A 17,833-nucleotide genomic window follows, 5' to 3' on the forward strand; every position below is an offset into this window, starting at 1 on the left:
TCTAAACAATCCCAAAGAGACGAGCATCTTCTTCTAGATATATACAGATGGTTTTCAACAATTGCTCTTGGGAATCTATTGCTATTATAAAATATTCACTTACAGAAATGTTTTTTGGTGGTTGTTGTAAATCAAACCTAAATCTTATTTTGTAAGGTAAGGCGATATCCTCTTTTGAAGATCTTTGTAATAAAGAAATACCAACCCTTTTAAACATAAAAAGAAAAAGAATATCAAAGTCAAACACTCAACAGTTAATGAAAATATATAGCACAAATATTATAAAACTGGAATCTCTTTGAACCCATTAATTCAAAAACACCGAAGAGAATTTTAAAGATTTAACCAAGTAGCAAGATCAATTGCCTCAAGTGAAAATTATAAAATGTAAGAGGGAAAGGAGTTTGTGCAAAATCAATGCAATTAAAAATAGCAACAATAACTGATCTTTTCCTCCCAATGTGAACCCAACCTTATGATTATCATCACACAAAGATACATATGAGGTCTAGCTTGTGATCCTATAGCCTTATATAGACAAGGCTCCTAAGCTTGCTCAGTCATCTAGATGTAACCTAAAGGTACATACAAGAAACACATACACAAGAAACACAGGTGAAAAATGTATTAGCAGGAAAAATGACAATCAGCTTATTTAAGGAGTGAAGACTTACTCTCCTTCATGTGATGACATATGACAGTGCTTACCTGAACTCTGAAGTCAATATCAATTTCAAAACAGAACTCCATATAAGAATATAAACAGATATCAATCATAGAAAATGGGATATGTCACAGTATCCAAAGTCTTATACGCAAGAAACCAAATACAGTTAAGGAGGTAATGCTCACTGAAGGAAAGAGAACAGACCTGTCTTTGGGTACAGTACTAGCTGAACTAAATGCTCAGTACACGTCTCATGAACTGTACAGACTTCGGTGAAGTGAGTTTTTCACTGGTCTACAGGAAGGTGAACGAACCCTAAATATATTTTGAACCTTTCAAAAATACAAGTTCTTTTATTTTATCTAAATTCAGATACCATGCATCTTCCTTACGCTCCTCTACTAACTGGAACCTAAAAATCAAGCCTAATTTACACAGATGGCAACCGGGCCTGAATACTGAAGCCAGTCAGAAACATCAAGAAAGACTCTCTCTGTCTACTTCCCTTTCTTCCGACCACCACTCCCTGCTTTGTTCTTTCTTTTCTTTATGCTTCTGGTTGTCTATCCTTTCGCCTTCTCTTTCAGAAACACCCTCCTTTTCTCTCTCTACTGAGAAGTATATACCGGGAGAGTCTATTATTTTGCTGAATGAAAATATAAATGCTCTGCTCTCTTCATTTTAAAGAATGTGCATATTGTTTCAATATATGAATATTATATAAAAACAAAACCAAATTAAATTCTTCAAATGCTGAAAGGTCTTTTAAAAATATTTAGTAAATCTCTTTTATTAACGTAATACATAAAAATTCTTATAAAAACTTCAAATAATACATAATAGTACTGAAGAGAACGTGAATATGCCGTCTATAGTCCATTCCATTCCCACTCCTCTCTATATGCTTTATATGCACTGGAAAGTATTCACGGAAACATGATGGCATGCACCATTTCTCTACATTTTGACAAGGCTATCAGGAAGCGAATGGAGACAGAAGTTTTTTAAAAAACACTGTTTTTTAATACCAAAAAGTGTGTATATTTTTTAAAATCCCGATTTGCACCTTGTTCTCTAGCCTCCTATCTCGGCTCTAAGATGCCAGGGATGGAGGGATGAGGAAGGAACTGAGACGCAGGAGAGAGTTGGAAAAAGGAACAGGGTGAACATGACCAAGAGTCTCAGTCTGCCCAGAACTGAGGGGGTTTCCCAGGATGCAGGACTTACAAGTTCTGTAACTGGGGAAGTCTGGGGCAAACCAGGACAGTTGGTCTTCCTACTTGTTTTATAAATATGGAGTCAAGTCAGAGAATGCATATGTCAACTCAAGCTTTCCCTTACTCACTGTGAGACTTTGGGCATGTTGTTGATTTCTATGTCTCTCAACTTCGTCTATGAAACAGAGGTAAATAACAGTAGCATCCAACGTGGCTGCTTTGAGAATTAGAGATACTGAATGCGGAACTTTACACACCGCACACATTCAATAAATGTACTGATCTTTATTAAACATGGAGAGCTTAATGGCTGAATTATAAGTTATCACAATGGTGTGTGCTCTTCGAGACAACACAGGAAAGTTCAGGAATGGAACTTCCTGAGAACTAAAACCTAAATAACTTTTCAAAGCAAACAGCAATCCTTTTTTTTCTTAATAAATTGTGATCTAAACAATCCCAAAGAGATGAGCATCTTTGAGCAGCTCAGTGACTTTGTTAAAAATACTGTCAATATGCAATAACTTCTATTGAATAAAACAACAAAACACAAATACTTCCTAATTTTTGAGCCAGTTTTTTCATGGTGTCCACCTTCTCCCATCATTTATTTTTGCTCTCTGGACATCCTGAAATGTCATTTTACCGAGCGCAACTGACAAAAACAACTTATTCATCAAAAAGAATCAAAAAAGTCAGAGCTGTATCACTTTACAGAAAGGATATCCCCAAACGTACTCTTGTATAAGGATAAATTGGGGGTAACTAAACATCCAGTCTTGTTTAAAAATAAGTAATAATTCAACACAGATGCATAACAAAGTTTCTGTAAAATATTAAGAACCATCAGCGTTGTGATTAACGAATGTGGAAGATGCACAGAATCACCTGGAAGTCTTTTCACAGCAGATCAATGGCTTAGATCGGATCAAAATCACCTGGAAATCACTTCCTCTGTGCATTTAACACTAAAGGAGATTTAGTCACACATTCTGTGTCAAGAAGAAATTAAAACATTTACACATGATCTCTCCTTGGTTCTCTTTCCTCAATTTCATGTCTGTCCTTCTTGCTTGGGTTGGCTGCAAAGTGCACAATGCACAGTGTCACTGACTGCTCAGGTACTCTCCATTTATAAATTCCAAATCCATCTGTTTTTACCTCCAATCAATCTTAGTTTCCAAGACTGAGAGCAGGCATTATGTTTATTCTCCATGGATGCATCCACTGGCAAAAGCCATGGAAGTCAAATAGGAGGTTTGAGAGAAAAGATTATATATTAAAAATTCGAGTGATGCTTACTCTTTATCCAGTTAGAGGGAGTTGCTTTCTAACAGTTCATTCTTTGAGAAGAGAGAAAATATTAGACCTATACCTCACAGAATTCCCATAAAAAAAGGCAACATTTTTCCCCAATAGAAGCGGACAGCCATTACCTGATAGACAGTCTTGATTCAGTGTATATACAAAAAAAAATATAGTAGATTTTGACATCTTTTTTCCCTCTGTGCTTTGTGGACAACAAATCAGAGCAAGAAAGTACTATGCTCCTTCTTGTTCTTGCTGGTGCCCCATAGAATTAAACTCTAAAAATCCTTGCTGCCTTTAATACAGTGCTTCTCAGCACTTCACAGTACAATAAAAAATGAAATGTGTAGGGCGTAAGCAGGATCAGCAGACGGGCTGCTTGAAGCCAGAACTGACTGGCCCAGAGGCGCCATGGCTCGGGCTCACCTGTAACCCATTTATGGTGCGCAGGCTGGGAAGCTTTGCTCTGATGTACGCCAGGCTGGGTAGGCTGGCTAAGTTTTGTATACTCTCTAATAGTCTAATATAGACACACATTCTAGTGTCTCGCTACCATACATATCTCTTAGTTATCATTTCATTTAAATGGCTGACACCGTGATTCACCAAAGGAACGAAATCAGCAGTTCCTAAGGGCTCTGATGGCTATCAGAGCAGGTATGAACAATCCCCTTCACTCACTCTTACGCCCCATTTTGGCTCAGTTACATCAAACCCAATGTTCGATACCCAGACTGCCTCCGGCCCGAGAATGAAGTCAGGAATCTGTCCTCTGCATATTGCATTCTCAGGTTTAGGGCTACCAAAGTGCCAACATGTCATACAAGTTAACCTGCAGGACCTTAATGCCCCTGAAGTTAAGAGTGTGGAAATACTGAAGGAAAACACGTCTCCACTTTCAACCTGCCTAAGCTAGAAAAGGATTCATAATGTACAATGGCAGAGACCCCACTAAGGTGGCCAGGCTGCTTAAGAACTAGACTACACATAAGGAATGCAGCCCAATAGTACAATGTAATTTTAGAGGGTGAAGGGGTTCTTAATAGCAGTGGCTTAAAATTTTTATAGAAGAGGGAATCCAGGGTGATTGGTTAGAAGTTGTAGCTGGGGGATGAGTCTCGAGACTTGGTAGGTAAAGCAACAAGAACCCTGCTCTTGGTTAGACTGCAGGCTTATCTGGGGCAAGCGCTAGGGAGCTGATGAAGGCTGAGAAGATTCTCAGCCCATCCTTTTGTGCTGGCACAGAGACCTGGAAATTACCTAAATCTAGCTGTTGGTTTCTCGTGTTAATAACGTAAATGGTTACATTAACCATTAAACTCTCTAATTAGGCAGAAAACAAGATTAGATGAATCACCAATAGAATGTAGTAGCGATTTATGTACGATTTTCTGCCCCTTGCCCTGTTATAATCTCTTGGAGAAGTTAATTCTTCAAGAATTCCAGAATCCTTATATGCACTTTTGCATATGTCCCTATTCAGCCTAATCTGTACTTGGATGGCATGGCCTTTGAAAAGAAAGCTTTCACTTGCAAAGTAAGAACTAAGCAGAAAGGAAGATTTTAATATAGTTTGCATTACTGACGAAATCTTAAAAGAGATTTCTTCAAATTTTGACGCTATCATGAAGATATACCAGTTTTTCCTAAGAAATCACAAGGAATCTGGGTCCTTCCTAAAACAGAATTTCGTATTATGACATATATTGATAAACCAAGCAAACTTACTTTTAGAAGTGTAACAAAGTGTAATAATTTATCTGCTGCTATGAACACCAACTTTTTAGGAACTATGAATTGATAAAATATCTTAAATTAACTTGCACATGAAGTAAGGCTTTCCCTCCAAAGATAAATCGATTTGCGTTTGAATAAACATAAGGTCATTAGTAAGGAGATGATCAAGACAAATCTGAGCCTGATCAATTAAAGTGGGCACCTAAATCAGTTTCTGATGATGACGTTTTTAATGTATCTGGTATAAATATATTTAAAACATCCATTCTTTATCTTTGGCAGCTTTATCCGAGTTTTAGATTTACAAAGATCTCCCGGAGTTACTCCAGTGCATTCCTTCCCCCATGAGACTTCATTACAACGCCACAAAGGCAGAAGGTGTAAGGAGCAGGACACTGGGCCTGGAGCTAGGATTCAGGGTTTCCATAATCTTGAGCATATCACCAACTTAGTCCTGGACTTCAAGTAAGTCACCTGCTAGGCTTCCAGGTTTCCATGACCTACCTGTCAAGTACAGACCAACTTGAAATATCAACGATCCCACCTACAGGATCCTACAGGATTGCATTCTATTACGCAAAATCCTGGGCGCTACAGATACAAATAACACTTGTATAAATTTGAATGCTTGCCTTTTAACATTACATGTATTCTTCTTGGTGTATATTCGTGTGGCTTCTGTCCTGTGTTATATATTTACTTAGGCCTTAAGCTAATTCTACATTAAAAAAAAAAATAAACTTAAGAGAGCAGAGACCACCTAACTGTCTAGTAAAGTGCATATGGTAACTACATGGACTGGTATTTATACATACTGCTGTTTAAGAATTTTGGTCATCAGAAAGGACAGGGCAATGAAACTCCTACCAAGTGCACTTTGATATACCAACATCCAACATGTTGATTCATTTAAGAAGAAATGATTAACAAAGACTACTGACTGACCAAGACCATCCCCATTATATCATTCTCTAATCAGGGCTGGCAATCAAATGGGCATTCTTTCCCTTGTTTCTTTAGGTTAATAGTTCCTACTTTCAGCCTAAGCATTTTGAATGTGTTACTGAGTACCTCCAAATTATTCTCATTTCCTTAAATCAAAGAAACCCTCCCCTTTTTTTCACCACAAGTAGGATCCATAAAACGTAACACTTCACGCTTGGGGAGAGCAGCCTCCGAGAAGAGCTAACTATTTCTTTTTTTTTTTTTTTTAAAGATTTTTATTTATTTATTTAACAGAGATAGAGAGCACAAGTAGGCAGAGCGGCAGACAGAGGGAGAGGGAGAAGCAGGCTCTCCGCCGAGCAGGGAGCCCGATGTGGGGCTCGATCCCAGGACCCTGGGATCATGACCTGAGCCGAAGGCAACCGCTTAACCGACTGAGCCACTCAGGCACCCCGAAGAGCTATTTCTAAGTAAGTTTGGAAATGCCATGTAACTTACTAAGCTTCATCATGCCAAATAACTATTTTCTTTAAAAAACATCTAGATTCAAGACATGTAAACATCATCGGATTATTTGGCCACACAGACATCAACTACAGAGGCTTAATTCTTTCACATGCCTGGTTATAAAGACTTCAGGCTAAATATAATCATACTGTTGATCTGGATTCATCTCTGGTGCACTTTGGCATTTGGACGGCTGCTCATCCCTGATCTAGGTGGTTCAGAGTTGCACAGTTCATTTTTCCTATAGTATTTATAGCTTCTTTTAAACTTTAATGCAAATATGCTATACAAACATACATACTATAAATTTCATTGTCAGCGTAGAGAATAATACTTTGCGAGGAGGTTATGCCTTAAGGTCATTCACAGCATAAAGGTACATGATAAGAACACCCTAGAGAGAACCTGGACAAGTGCTTAGATAGATAGCTTAGGAACCACAGGCATTTAAAAGGAGGTGGGAGTGAGGAGATAAGTGTGATTTCTTTTACAGTATGTAGATATGTTTCGTACAGATGGGATTTCATACAAGACTTCTAGTTCTCCAAATCAAATCATACTTTAAATGAACTAATATTTAATAAATTCAGCAACTCTGTATCAAATCTTAGTAAGTCAAGATTACTATATGATTTACTTTTTTACAAAAGTAAGATAGTCACATTTAGAATGTGTTCAAAATGTGTCAGGGTACACATTTCCTTAACGTGGTCAATCTCATTCAAAACAGGGTCATGAGCATTACCACTACCTTTTATGAGCTACTCCAGGGCTAAGCAAACTATGGTCCATGAGTGAAATCTAGCCTACTGCTCGTTTTTGTAAATAAGGTTTTATCAGAACATAGCCAGCCGCGCTCAAGCACCTACCGCCCTGCAGGAGCGGAATGGAGCAGTTGCAGAAGCGACAATGGGCAACGAAGCCCATTGAAGTATGTCAGTCCCTGAGCTGTTCCAAGGGTCTCATCAGGAAGGAGCTCAGAGAAGTCAAGTCACTACTGCCCATAAAACAATATGGCACTTTTTGAAATGGAAACTAAATGAATTAATAAAAGGCTATATTAAAATGCTCCAGGTGTTTAAACCCACCACAAAGTGAAGACAAAAATCAAATTAAATATTTCCCCCCAATAAATATCTTACATATGATAAGTTTCTCCATAACACATCACAGCGTCGATGGTAGGATGTAATAATGAAACCTACTTTAGAATGTCCCCGGCAAAGTCACTTGGCTCTTAATTGAATGTTTACCATTACTCATAAATTTCCAGAAAAATAAAACTATTATTGGTAAGTCAGAGCAGTCAAGCAGAAATTATGGCGCACGTCAAAAACTCAGACATAAAGGAACTATATACGTATCAGTGAATGGAATTCCTGTCAAATGCGATGAACTACATTCTTAAACAGAGTGCTTCTTTTTTCCCAACTAAATCTGCTTTTCTCCAAACTGTGTAACTTTGTAATTACTTTGTGTTTGTCCCTATAGTCTCTGCAAAAACAAATTTTGATTACTTTTTTTTTTTTTACCTTGAGATCACGGTACACAATCTTTCCGGAATGTAGATAGTCCAGAGCAGAGACAATTTCTGCACCATAGAAACGTGTGCGGTCCTCGGAGAACACCCGCTCTCTCGACAAATGGAAAAACAGCTGCAGGGTAAACAGCAGGGACAGGATTGTAATAATTACTGATTTAGTGGGGGAAATTAACACAAACATGCAACACCTCCCATCACCATATTGTGATGATAGATGGTGCGCTCTCAGTGGGCACCGAGCACTTTTACACAGCTGCTGCTTATCTTCTCCAGGTTTCCAAGGGGAGACTGCGAGCTGTTAAATCAGCGTTTTAATCAATATACCAATCTTGTTGAAGGCATTCTGCTTGCTACCCATTTAACCTTCACTTACCAGAGGAAAAAAGTATGCATCATCAGATTGCATTTCCCCCTTGCTATACTGTTGCTTCACTCTTTCAAGGATGAGGCATTGAGACATGATTAAAATAAATGTACACAACAGAGATGTAGTATTTCTACTTAATTATTTGATTTACACTTGATTTCAAAGAAAGGACTGCTGATTTGCTAAAACTGATGGATGTGAACTTGTTATATTCTACAACCGTCCTTGCTTCCTCAGATCCCTAGAAATGTTTTCAAAGTTTCAATCAATGTTTTCTACAATGACAAACCGTAATGCTTCAAGTTTTCACTTTAGTAATGGCCAAAAGGGACTGAGAAGCTCCTGTTATTTCCCCTTATAGTTCTACTTCAGTAATAACCACAACACCAACCTCCCCTCATATAATCATTTAAACCACACGCTCTTTCACTTCTATTCATCACCTATAGGACAGACCACTCCGCAGTCAACAGGCATTTCCTGGGAGCTCACTGTGTCCACACACTCAACTCTTCATTTAGGCCAGCTCCTCATTTACGGAACTGCCCATCTCATCTCAGTTCAACAACACATATGGGGAAGGAGCAGGTTCCAGGCAGTATGATTTGACTTCCAATGTACTATCTCACTGTATTAAGAAATCCACCAAGAACAATGAAAGACTGTTGACAGTGCTGATACACTGCTAGGTATCACAGTAGGTACCCAATACACGTCTGTGGATAAAGAAATGAACCAATCAATCGGTGTATCCTTGACTACAAGACCACAATTAACTACACCTTCACATGGATTATGGACTCTTAGCACTCCGACAAGTGTGTAAGAATGACGGTTAACCAAGATTTGTTCCTCACACACCAAATCATAATTTAGGCAACACAAAATAGATTTCTTCTGACAGATTTCTTCCCTTTTTCCACCTCCACTGAAGAGTCTATCATTATTTCAAGATCTATTTTATGCATAACCCATTTTATGCATAACCCATCACAATAAAGAGCAGGAAGGAATATAACTTAACAATTGCCAAAAAAGACTGGCTTAACACTAGTTAGAGTAAAACTAAAATACTTGGCAGATAGTCTCTAAACTCTAATGCTCTCTACTATCTTGTCATATTTTATCAAATCTAAGATGTTCTTGATTGGAACTCCATCATCATTTTAAGTTAATAGTAAGAAACAAAAAAAGTAGTCAATTAAAGCTATAATAAACCATCAAATATCAAAGGCATTCCGACTGCAGAAATGTTAAATATGTCTTACAAATGATCCAATATAGTATGCCAAAAATCAAACTAATGCATACAATTACTCAGAGATATTTCTTAAAATTTACTCATTTTATACAGGCAAATATAATATTCTTAATGCATTACCATTCAAATGAGGATGAGAAGTAGAAATAAGCATAGATCATCAGTAAAGCCATTCTGAAAAATTTCTGGGTCAGAATAATCTCTGCCATGCTTTATTCAAAATATCACTAACTTGGATGAAGGAACCCCTATGATCTCTATGTAGATTTATAGCAATCTTCTAATGGGGTGAAAATATAAACAATATTTCTAAATTTTATAAAAATAATGTCAAGCCTACTACTTACTCATCTACTCTATAAAAGACATAGATAGAGCCTCCCTAAATCAATATAATACATGCAGGCTTCTAGATCTTTATTTAGACCATATTCTTCAATTTGTCTCCCAGCCAATTTCTATAAAAATATCAGCTAAAAAAATGATACTTAAGAAGAACTCTATTTCTCAATCTGCTGTCCTCTGATGTCTACCCTTATTACCTTACAGAACTGATTCTTGCTAAGATAACCAAGAATCTCTTAGTTGCCAAATCCAATGATCTATTTATACTCCACTTCTTCCTGGTCTGCACCTGAGGACATTGGCTCTTGGCCTCCTCCTTGAACATATTCCTTGGCTTTGGTGATTCAGCTCTCTCCTGATTTTCTCCCTAAATCTCTGGATATTCCTTCTCAGTTTCTACTTTGGCTTTGAACCAACTTTCCATTTAGTGAGCATTAATTATTTTAAAGTCACTGTATTGGGCACTAGGAAGAGAAAAAGATGGCATACAGATTAGAGAAATCATATAAAAAATAAAAGACTAAAACACAAGGGAAAAGGGGGAAGGACACAGACAATTAAAATGAGAGGAATACAAATGAATACAGTTCATGAAAATATGCCACCTTATAATAATCAATGAAGGCAAGATAAAAACATAAATGAGACAATTTAGCATATCCAGAAATAGCATTTCAGTGGAAGTGTCGGGAGATGAGTATCTTTATACACTGGTAGCTGGGATGTAAGCAGACAGCAGAAACTCTTCACAGGGCAAATGGCAATAGATACTAAAAGGACCATAGTTCTTCTTCTAGAAATGTCCTTTTAAAAAAAGGAAATGCAGAAGTCTTCTACGAAAGGATATTCTCTGTAGCAGTATATATGAAAAAAATGCAAAAGACAGCCTTCATACTATGTTGAAAAATAAAGTTAGATTTTCATCTAATACTGTATCAAAATAAATTTCTGATATAACTCATAGTTAAATATAAAATATTCAACTAATTGAAAAACTAGAAAATAAGGATAAAAAGTTCATGGGACCAGGCTTACCCTCTTGCCCTACACAACTGGGCAAAAACACATAAAACAAAAAAATGGTAACTGGGAAAAGTATATAACAGAATTCTCTTCAGATATTGGACAACAGGCAGTGCAGGACCAAGATCTTTGTGAAGAGAGAAACTAATGAGTGAGCCCTAAAACCACCAGACTTCTGTCCAAGGGCACTTTGTGGAACACATTACCAGCAGGAAAGGATTGATCTCAAGCATAACTCAGAGGTCTCACTGCTGGAGAGTGAAAAGCAGATTTTGAGGAGGATGAGGCAGATGGCATTTGCAGGACAGAACAAACACCAGTGAGGAAGAAGCTACACAAAATCCGCACAGTCCAGTCTGCTTTGGAGTACGAGAAATGCGTGCGTAAAGTTAAACTCTGCGAGAACAAAGCAGAGAAGGAATGGAGGTCTGTATGCCAAACAATTCCCGGAGCTCACTCAGAGTTGAGAGACATTCAATTTCTAACCAGTCAGAACAGTGTCATTACCGAATAACCAGGCATTCAGCAGACATTTCAAAACAGTCAAAGTTAAACCCACAAAAGCTAACAAATACGAAGAAGACAACAAAATCCAGGCATTCATGTAAAATTCCGATGATCTGGTATCCATCAACAATTACTACACATAAGGAGATGCAGGAAATATGACGTATAACCAAGAGAAAAATCAGTCTTTAGAAAGACCTTAAGAACAGCAGGGATGATGGAGTTAATAGACTGACTTAAAAACAGCATATGAACAGAAAGAAGAGATAAAGGAAAATAGAAGTAGAAATAAATGGGAAGTCTAGAGAAAAAAGATAATAAATGCAGAGATCTGCGTATCTCTATGAACCTCAACATGATGAAAACTCATAAACATGCATGAACAATCAGAACATTAGACGTCAGAGCACATTCAAATCGCAGAAAAAACAGTGACAGAAAATCTTTTAAAAACTCTGAGGGGGGCGAAAAACATTACCTACAGAGGAACAATAATACAAGAATAATCCTAGACCTCTCAGAGGCTATAAGAGCAAAAAGGCAATGCCACAATACATCCAAACAGCTAAATGGAAAACAAAATGGTATCTTAAAATTCTGCATCCAGTGGGAATATCCATCAAATAGGAAGAATACGTATGTGAGAAAAATGTTGAGGCCAGGAAAAGAGACACTGGAAGAGGTGAGGTGAAATGATCACAGGCTCGCACACAGAGCCCAAAGTCTTGGCACCCTCGCCCGGCAGGATGGAAAGGCTTCCTAAGAGACGTGGCACCCAGGACAGCCCGTGAGGTTACTGCCTCCGTAGTGCAAATACATTAGTGTCAGAGCAAAGGTCAGTGGCCAGTCTCAGCATAAAAGCAAGCCTGGGAAAGATCACTGTTCATGAGTAAGAACAACCTCATCTGATAAAAAAATTATCTGGCACAAAAAGAACCAGGAAAATAAAACCCATTACTAGGAGAAAAATGAATAGACATAGACTCAGAAAGTGACACAGATGACAGAACAGAATACTGTGATAAAACAGCTATTAAGATATAGTCTAAAAGTTCAAAAGGTAGAGAGAGGAGCATAATAAGGAAATAAATGGGAGACATATAAAAAAAAAAAAGTCCCAAATTAAACTCTAAGAGATAAAGTCTAATGTCCTAGATGAAAAATGAAAAACTGGATTGAATTATCACCATGCTAGACATTGTAGGAAAAAAATGATAAAAACAGACTTCAAGACACAGGAAAAAAAAATCTAAAATTAAAGATAGGAAAACAATAATGAAAATGATGAACCGAGCATTAATAAATCATGGGACAGTATCCTGCAGGCTAAGAGATGCATAAATGCACTCTCAGGATAAGACACGAGAAATGAAAGAATGGAAAAAAATACTTAAATAATGTCCAAAAAGTTTTCAAATTTGATGAAAAGTATAAGCCTACAGATTCACAAAGGCTTTAAAAAAACCAACTGAAAGAAATGTGAAGAAAATCCTACAAGGCACATCATAATTAAATAGCTGAGAGTAAGTGCTAAAAGGAAAGTGTAACAGGACGGGGGGTGGTGGTAAAGAGACTCAGTAAGGACAAGGAACAAAGAATGAGAGCAGACGTCTTGTCAGAAACGTGTAAACTGGGAGAAAGAAGAGAGGCATCTTTATAGTAATTAAATATAGAACTGGCAAAGTACAATTTTATACACAGCTAAAATAGCTTTCCAAAAATGACAGCAAAATAAAGCCTTTTGGGGACATGCAAAAGGTTAGGGAAATCATCAGAAACATTGCACTATATATGTTCGAGGTAATGCTTCAGGCTGATGCAAAATGGTACCAGATGAAAAACTGTGTCTACACAAGGTAAAGAAGAGACTGCAGATCATAACTTTGTGGGTAAATACATGTTCACTTTTCTTATGATTTTAATATCTTCAAAAGATAGTGCTGGTTTAAAACAAAAATAACAATGCACTGTGGCATTCATAGTATATGTAAAGGTAAAATGTATTAACAATAGCACAAAAGCTTAAAGGGGGAAAATGAAGGTGTGCTGGTGGAAGGGTCTTACAATATGTAAAATGGCATAGCCTAACCTGAATATAAAATGGGGTAAGTTAGGGGCGTCTGGGTGGCTCCATCGGTTGAGTGTCTGACCCTGTTTTTGGCTCAGGTCATGATCTCCAGATCATGAGATTGAACCATGTCCAGCTCCACTCTCAGTGGGGAGTCTGCTTGAGATTCTCTCTCTCCCTCTCCCCCTTCCTACAATCAGGCCACTCTCTCTCTCTCTCTCTAAATAAATAAATCTTTAAAATCTTTTTAAAAAATGTGTTAAATATGAGTTGTATTTAAGTTAAATATGAGTTTGTATTTAAAAACCAACTCAAAAAATCCCCCCCCCAAATTTGGTAGAGAATTCTACCAAACTCCTGAAAAAGAAATAATAACAATTTCAGGCAAATACTTGCAGAAAACAGGGGGAAATACCTCCCAAACATCACCTGAGGCCAGCATTACCTTAATACAAAACCAGACAAGGACATTACATGAAACAGTATCAATAACCCTCATAACCATAGATGTAAAAAGACTTTAACAAAACTTGACCAAATCATATCTGACAAAAGATGATAATACTATATCATGACTAGTGATGGTTAATCCCAAGAATGAAAGACTGGATTAACATTTGAAACCAATGTAATTTGCCATATTAACAGACTAAAAAAGGCAAGACCATATGATCATCTCAAATGATGCAGAAGCAGCTTTTAAGACAACTCAATGGCCACTGATACTAAAATCTAAAAAACCTGGAACAAGAGAGAACTTTCTCAACCTGATAAAAGGCATTTAAAAATGTATAGCCAACATCACATTTAATAATGACGGACTGAATCTCTTTTCTCCCCAGGAGTGGGAACAAGGATCTTCACTCCTTTCATTCGGCATGTGCAGGAGTTCCTAGCCAAGTGAAATATGGCACAGACAGACAAATATATATACGTCATACAGATTGGAATAGGAGTTAACTGCCTTTATTCACAGATAGCAAGCCTGTCTACATAGAAATTCCGAAGAAATTTACAAAAAGAAATTATAAAACTAGTGATATTCGGAAGGCCATGGGATACAATGGCAGTACACAAAAAATCCATTGTTTTATATGCTAGCAACAAACAACTCGTAATGAAAAACACAACAGAAATATGTAAGGAAAAACTGAAAAAACATATGCAAGACCTATATACTGAAAACTATAAAAAGTTTCAATAGAAACTAGAGAAGACATAAGTAAACAGACTGAGTGCATGGGTCAGAACACTAATATTATCGACACGTCCGTTCTCCCCAAACTGATCTATGGACTCAAAGCAATCCCATCACAGTCCCAGCAGGCTTTTCTGTAAAGATTAAGAAGCCGACACTAAACTTATATGGAAATGCATAGGATCTAGAAGGGTCACAACAATTCTGAGAAACAACAGTATATTTCCTGATTTTAAGATATACTTTAAAGCTATAATAATCAAGTCAGTATGGTATTGGTGTAAGGAAAGACACATCAATTGATGGAACATCAACAGGGAGTCCAGAAACAAATATATGGCTTCGATTTTTGACAAAGGTGTCAAAGTCATTCAGAATATAGCCTTGCCAACAAAAGATGCTGGAGTAACTGGATATTCATATGGAAAAAAATGAACCTCAATCCTTACCTTACTGTATACATAAAAATCAAATTAAAATAAGTCATAGAACTAAATGTTGTAGGTACAACTATAAAAGTTCCTAGAAGAAAATATTTGTGACTTAGGGTAGACAGAGATTTCTTAGGTAGTAGACCAAAAAAATAAAAGCCAGAAACGACAAGAATTGATAAATTGGGACTTTAAAATTAAAAGCTACTATTGTCAATATATATCAGGGAGACGATGAAAAGACAAGGTACAGTAGGGGAGAAATTATTTGTGATATATTTCACAAACTACTTGTAACTCTTATAATACAGTAAGAAAACAACCCAATAAATAAATAGGCAAAATATTGGGAGAGGTCACAAAAAATGTATTTGAACAGCCAAGAAGTGTGTGAAAAGATATTTAATATCATTAATCATCAGACAAATGGAACTTAAACAGCAATATTACACTTCTATATGCTGACTAGAATAACTAAATTAAAAAGACTGACCCCACCAGGTGTTGGTAAGAATGTGGAATAACCAGAATTCTCATAACATCAATATTGGAATTATCAAATGACACCACTACTTTAGGAAACAGTTTTGGAATTTTTTAAAAAAACATAAACATGCTTACTATAAACTCTGCAATGATACTGCTCAGCATTTACCCAAGAGGAAAGAAAACTGGTACATGAATGTGCATATCCCCTTTGTTATTAGGCAATAACTGGAATTAATCCAAATGTACACCAAGAGCAGGGTAGATTAATACACCTTCCTATAGCCATGCAATGCATCAAGATGCAGCAAGAAAAGGAACAAGCTAGGGAGAAATGCAACAGAAAGGGAAAACTCATAAATATTGGGCTGAGGAAAAGACACAAACAGAACACCATATATTTTATGACTCCATTTCAAAGAAATTTCAGAAATGGTAAATCAAATCTTCAGTGTCAGAAGGGAGGTCAGTGGTTGCCTCGGGCCAGGTGTGGGTGGGGGATGGGGAGACAGATGGCATGGTAGAACTTTTCCAGGCTATGGAAATGGTCCACATCTTTATTATAATGGGGACTCCATGCATATATATGTTTGTCAAAATACATGTAACTGTATATTTAAAGTGAGCACATTTTATTGTATGTAGATTATACCTAATCAAAGTTGATTAAGTAATGGACAAAATCTAAATGTTGAAAAATTTGGTCAGGATTTAATAAATTAGAGTATATCTAAATAATTAATCACTAGACAATGAGTATTTATTTTATAACATTAAATAAAATGGAAAATATGTGTACATGATAAAAACAGGAAATATATTAATGTGGTGATAGCAATTATTGCTAGGTGGTAAGATTTAGAGTGGTTTTTCTTTTCTGTTTTATACCTTGAAAATTACTTGTAATTATTTATTTAATATTAATTCCCCAAAACACTAAGCTTTCCTTAAATACAGAGACCATCTGTCTCGTTCACGTCATATACCAAGTACATAAGACTGACTAGCTTGTAGCAAGAAGTCAATAAATTTTTCAACTGAACTGAAATAACTTTTTGGCTTTTTGATGTTTGCAATGAATGCAAGTTGTTACATTTATAATAGGAGAAAGCCTTACAAAGCTTTCAAATACACATACTGTTAACCCTTGTGACAAATTTAATACTCTATTAATCTTGTTTTCTTGGCAGAGGCACAAGGAAAACAGAAAGACTATGCAAGTAACCTATAGCTCTGCTTCCTAAGCACCAAACCTAATATGCAGTGTTATGTGCTTAATAAACATGTAAAGAATACAGGAAAATTCAAAAATACTTTCCAAGTAATTATTTATAGGGAAAATAAGGCTTACAGTTTTAAAGATAAAGTCCTTTTATTAGAAGCATAATAAACTCATATAAAATAACTGAATATCCTTTTGTTCAAAAACAATAATGGGTTATTTGCTACTCAAGCAAAAATCATATGTTTAGAAATTTTAAGTTCCTTTCAGGGAAAGACTACATGATTTTTTGTGTGTTCTACTTAGTCATGCTATAGGAAGACACTAATGTAAATAGATCCTCTTAACCTACTAAATACAGAACTCTATATTTCATCACAAAACCCATAATGTTTATTTTGAAAATAAACTACTATATTTTGAAAAAGTTATGCTCGTTTTTTTAACAGAAGAAGAACTGACATAGAACGTCCTACTAGTTTCAGGAGTACATCATAGTGATAGTGACTTGATATTTTTATATATAATGAAATGATGCTCACAATAATTCTAGCTATGATCTGTAACCATACACCATATATGCCCTATGCTATATATCAGATTCCCATGACTTATTTCTTTAATAACCAGAAATTTGTATCTCTTAGTCCCCTTCATCTATTTCACCCCCCCCCGGTAGCCAACACTTTATTTCCTGCATTTATAAATTTATTTCTGTTTCGTTTATTTGTTTCCTTTGTCTTTTAGATTCCACATTGAAGTGGAATCTTATGGTATTTGCCTTTCTCTGTCTGACTCATTTCACTTAGCATAATGCCATCCAGATCCATCCATGTTGTTTTGAATGGCAAGATGTATTTCTTTTTTATGGCTGAGTAATATTCCATTGTATGTGTTTGAGTATATATACGTATATATACACATATATATATACATATATACAAAGTTGCAAAAGCACAAGTAATATATATATATGTGATATATATCATATATATATATCA

General features: G+C 36.3%; 1 protein-coding gene across 4 annotated transcripts in view; it reads right to left on the reverse strand.

Moving 5' to 3' along the window:
* The window catches only part of AKT3 (AKT serine/threonine kinase 3), a 316,408-nt gene that overhangs the window by 68,135 nt on the left and 230,440 nt on the right, over positions 1-17,833 (reverse strand). For all 4 annotated transcript variants that reach the window (XM_088017172.1, XM_088017171.1, XM_028111550.2 and 1 more), the window contains one exon: positions 7,914-8,036. In XM_088017172.1, the coding sequence (XP_087873298.1) occupies positions 7,914-8,036 (123 nt within the window). The remainder of the gene's footprint in view (positions 1-7,913; positions 8,037-17,833) is intronic.

The sequence above is a fragment of the Eumetopias jubatus genome, unplaced genomic scaffold (genome assembly GCF_037043125.1).
Source record: "Eumetopias jubatus isolate StellerSeaLion01/CBP00866 unplaced genomic scaffold, mEumJub1_p1.0 scaffold_12, whole genome shotgun sequence".
Taxonomy (NCBI): Eukaryota; Metazoa; Chordata; class Mammalia; order Carnivora; family Otariidae; genus Eumetopias; species Eumetopias jubatus.